Below are 4,775 nucleotides of genomic sequence, written 5' to 3'. Positions count from 1 at the left end.
GTACGCATTATTTCTTCACAATATTTGGTCTCCTCAAGTAAGGTTTGATTACTTTGAATTAGTTGCATGTATTCCATCACTCCCTAATAGATTGGTACCTGAACAATTTAGATGCTATGATGAGGTTATCACTCAAATATACGATAGTTTTTTAAGCATTGAATGCCCTGTTAGCACCATGGCTCCAGGTCATGTAGAGTAGAATGTTGTCATTAGTTCATCACTGGCCGTTGATTGTCTCAGTTGGATAGGATAAGCAAATTCTGATTACACGTGATGGATGCCCTGTTTCTACTGGGATAATATTTTATCGACTGTTTCACTTATTATATCTTATTTAATTTTGTAGGTAAACTTCAGCAGAAAGATGTCTCCACTTTAGTAAATGGGCACAAGGTCCAATGTTTGCGGCTTAGCCCACTGCAGTGTGTAGATAACATTTGATTATATTAGAAATTGGAAATGAGTAAGATGACTTGGGCAGCGTGTCCACGCTTGCTCTAAAAGTGAAAACTGATGTACGGCTCCATATATGATGTACAAAAAAGTGGCTATCTGGTTACAATTCAGCTTCCCCTGCTGAAGACTCTATGGAAAACGGTGCAGCTAATGAACAAGTTAATTCTGTCAAACAGAACCCAAAACAAAAGCCCTCGAAGGTTCCGCATGTAAAGGGGATTCTTATATCACTCTCGGAAGCCAAGAGCTGGCTAAGCTGCTATTGTGTTCGAGCGTGGAGCCAACATTGAGGCACTGATGCCTAAGCTTGTCACTCTGATTATTATAGGAGCCACGATTGCAGGAGCTAGCTGCAAAGGAAAGAGCTGAACCAGGTTTCTGCTGCAATATAAAGGACTTTGTTTTTGGAAGACATGGTTTTGGTAGCATCAAGTTCTTTGGGGAAATCCAATTGGACAAGGTCTCAATAAACCTGCCGAGGTGACTCTTCTTAATATAAAATGTTTTGACAAGATGACTGGCCAGCAATATACCGTGGGACCAAGGATCGAGAGGTATAAAGAAATGCTTAAAAGAAAAGCCGAAGATCAAGGTGCTGAGTTTGTGAGCTATAATCCAATCTAAGGAGAACAGAAATTCAGGGTCAAACATCTCAGCATGTTTAAGCTTGGAAATGATGAAGATGAAAATGACGATAATCTGCCCGATGCTATTAGATGACAAATAGCAATGCATCCACTGTATGCATGCGAGTTCAAGCCCCCTTTTCCAGATAGAATTTGAGCAGAATCGTATAAATTTTGAGCAGTTGCAGTTTCTGTCTTAATTGAGTTTTGTGATTTGTCTGGACAGTGTTAAGAATTCTAACTTTAAGTGAACATTTAAGAGCTAAACTATAATGTCGGATATTTCAGTACCTTACAAATTATGTACATGATGGATCTGAATTGTGCAGATTAACATTAACATTCTTCCTTCCCAAAATACCTGGAATTAAGGTCTCAACTTCAGAGACTTCATTCAACAGACAACAATGTTGTCTATCAAATGTTGCTCTTTCAGATCAAGGTTTACTTGCTAGTTCTCTTCTTATAGTTTGTTTACTTGTTATGTAATTATTGCATTAACACATATGTAAACACTAGAAAACACTGCTCTTTTTAGGCCTATGGTTTTTGCGTGTCAAAATCCTCAGTTGGAAATGTAAACCTTTTATTCTATGCCATTTCTAATAATTCCTTGATTTTATTTATCCCTATGGCTATTAGATTTCAACATCAATACCAGGCCATGTAAATCTTCCTACTTTCATGCATAACCTGAAAAAATAAATGCTTAGCACAAAAGATATGCTCAAGCAACAAAAGCACAGCAAAGATAGCACAAAGTTCCATTCAAAATTGCACGTCGAGTACACACCTCAACGAACTCTAAACCTGCTGCTGAGACCAGAGAACAAGAAGCCCCTGTGGGCCGACCAATATCTCACTAACGAAACTGACCAATCCAAACCAGACAACGGGGGTGACATCGACTCCGCCGAGAGGTGGAATCAACTTCCTTGTCTGAACAAGAAGTGGCTCTGTCGGGGCATACGCCACAACGTAAGGGAACTTGTCCACAGGCAACTTGGGATACCAAGACATCACTATCCTCAAAATGAACAGGAACCCGAATGCAGAGAAAAACGGACCCAAGAACCCGATTGCGAGCTTCGCTGTAGCAGGGTCCAAATCCATTAACACCAGTGTTTCCAGCAATGGAGGACGTGGAATCTTTGAGACTTCATGTCCGCTGATTGAAGGGTCTGCGGATAAGGTGGAAAAGGAGGAAAGAAGTGGGCGATCGCAGGGAGGAGAAGAGGGTATTCTCAAACAACATCGTGCACAGCATTTGTGTGGAAATCTTAGGATCTGGTACCTTGTTGGAGGGGATTCTAGGATTCCGACGGCAGGAGCAGTGGATAGACAATACATTATTTTCTGTTCATTCCTCAGTTTGATGAGCGGTGGTTTAAATTCTAATATTGGAGCCTGGATTCTGCAAAAGTGGTGTGAAAAATTATTGAAATTTAAATATTTTAATTTAATATATAATGGAATACAATAAAAAATGTTATAATAATACAGCGTTTTTTTACGGTAAATTTCCAAAAAATACCTCTGTCAATGTTTCAATTAAAATTCAGTACCTAATCATAATTTTTTAGAAATCAGTACCTGACAAATCTATATATTTAGTTTTAACTACCTAAAGCAAATTTTACATTTTTACCTTTTATTATTTAAATAAATATATTATTTTATCCACAAAAATTATATTATTTTTCTCTATTTAAAATATAATTTTAACAAAATATTGTTTCTCAATTATCATGGAATAAAAGTAAATACTTATTTTGACATACAAAGTACCTATTATAAGGTTTCAGATACTTGATTTTGCTCTTTGAATACACCAAATATATAAGAAAATACTATATTTTCGAGCATTCACTATAAATTCAGTCATTGTTGGTCTTTTCATGAAAAATACATTAGGATGACTTATTCATGTCAATTTTATTTTTTTTAAAAAAAAACATAGGTCATCACTCATCATGAAATAAGATTAAGTATTTATTTTGACCAACAAAATGCTTATTTTGGAGTTCGAAATGCTTGATTTTACTCTTTGAATACTCCAAATGTGTAAGAAAATACTGGATTTTCGAGCTATCACAATAAATTCAATAATTGTTGGTATTTTCATTGAAAATACATTAAGATGACTTATATAGTCATCTAATTTTTGAAAAAACACAGTTTCTCACTCATTGTTGAATTAGAAAAATTACTTATTTTGATCGATAAAATACCTATTTTCGGTTTCCAAATATTTGATTTGGCTATTTGAATACTTCAAATGTGTAAGAAAATACTTAAGTTTCAAGTAGTATTAAGTGACTTTTGATTGTGTCATTTATGAAGTTAAAATGTAATACTTAAATTGGTACAAAGACTATATAATTAAATATATAAATACATGATTTTACCCCGTAAATACTCATATCCAATTATTTGAGGATGCCAAAATATAATTTGAAGTTAATATTAAGTGACACCGATGATGATATTCGTGAAACAAAAATGTGATACAATAATTAATATAAATAATACATAATTCGAGTTCACAAACACTTGATTTTACCTTTTAAATACTCAAATTCGATTGAGTGTGTCAAAATATATAATTTGAATATAATATTGAATATTTTTTGATGATGAGATTTGTGAATTAAAAACGTATTACCTAAATTGGTACAAATAGTATCTAATTTGATTTCACATATACTTGATTTTACCCTTTCAAGACTCAATTTTGATTATTTTGGGATATAAAAAAAAAAGTTTCAAGTAATATTGAGTGACTTTTGATGTGTCATTTGTGAAGTTAAAATGTGATACCTAAATTAGTACAAAAAATATCTAATTCGAGTCTACCAATACTTAATATTTTAATTTGAGTTTGCAAATACTTGATTTCGTAAATGAGATACTCACAATATGTATTAAAATACTGGATATTCGAATAAGCAACGTAAGTTCATCAAGTGTTGGTATTTTTATAGAAGATACATTTAGATGACATATTCATCTCATTTAATAATTAAAAAAAAAACAAATTATCAATTAAGCATAAAAATTTTAAAGTACTTAGTTTTACTTGAGAATTACCTAATTTGAGTTTGCAAATACTTGATTTCGTAAATCAGATACCCACAATATGTATTAAAATAGTAGATATTCGAATAGGTAACGTAAGTTCACCAACTATTGATATTTCCATTGAATAAGCATTTGGATGACATATTCATATCATTTAATATTTTTTCTGTAAAAGAAAAAACAAATTTCCAACTAAGCATAAAAATTTTAAAGTATTTGTTTTTATTTGTGAAGTACCTAATTTGATATTGCAAATATTTAATTTGTTACATGAGATACTCATAATATGTAATAGAATATTGGATATTCGAATATGCATCGTAAGCTCACCAAGCGTTTATCTTTCCTTGGAAGATGCATTTAGATGACATATTCATCTAATTTAATATTTTTTTTGTAAAAAAAAAAAACAAATTCTCAACTAAGTATTGAATTTTAAAATATTTATTTTTACTTGAAAAGTATCTAATTTGATACCTAAATTAATACAAATAATGCCTAATACAAGTTCACAAATACTTGATTTTACCATTTAAATACTCAAATTCGATTATTTGATGGTGTCAATATTGAGCTTTGAAGATGATAAGTAAGTCTGAGTGCTCAAAT

The 4,775-nt window shown here is 32.3% G+C and overlaps 1 protein-coding gene across 1 annotated transcript; it reads right to left on the bottom strand.

Annotated features, from left to right (window-relative positions):
- Window positions 1-541: 541 nt before the first annotated feature.
- On the bottom strand, window positions 542-2,497 carry LOC142529184 (protein COFACTOR ASSEMBLY OF COMPLEX C SUBUNIT B CCB3, chloroplastic). Its single transcript, XM_075634644.1, has 2 exons — window positions 1,879-2,497; window positions 542-809 (listed from the first exon to the last, which is right to left on the bottom strand). The coding sequence occupies exon 1, from the start codon at window positions 2,433-2,435 to the stop codon at window positions 1,890-1,892; it is 546 nt and encodes a 181-aa protein (XP_075490759.1). The 5' UTR covers window positions 2,436-2,497; the 3' UTR covers window positions 542-809; window positions 1,879-1,889.
- Between the last annotated feature and the right edge of the window lie 2,278 nt (window positions 2,498-4,775).

This window comes from Primulina tabacum, chromosome 16 (assembly GCF_025594145.1).
Source record: "Primulina tabacum isolate GXHZ01 chromosome 16, ASM2559414v2, whole genome shotgun sequence".
Lineage (NCBI taxonomy): Eukaryota > Viridiplantae > Streptophyta > Magnoliopsida > Lamiales > Gesneriaceae > Primulina > Primulina tabacum.
Note: the sequence above shows the minus strand (reverse complement) of the source record. Positions and strands in the feature narration are given on the sequence as shown.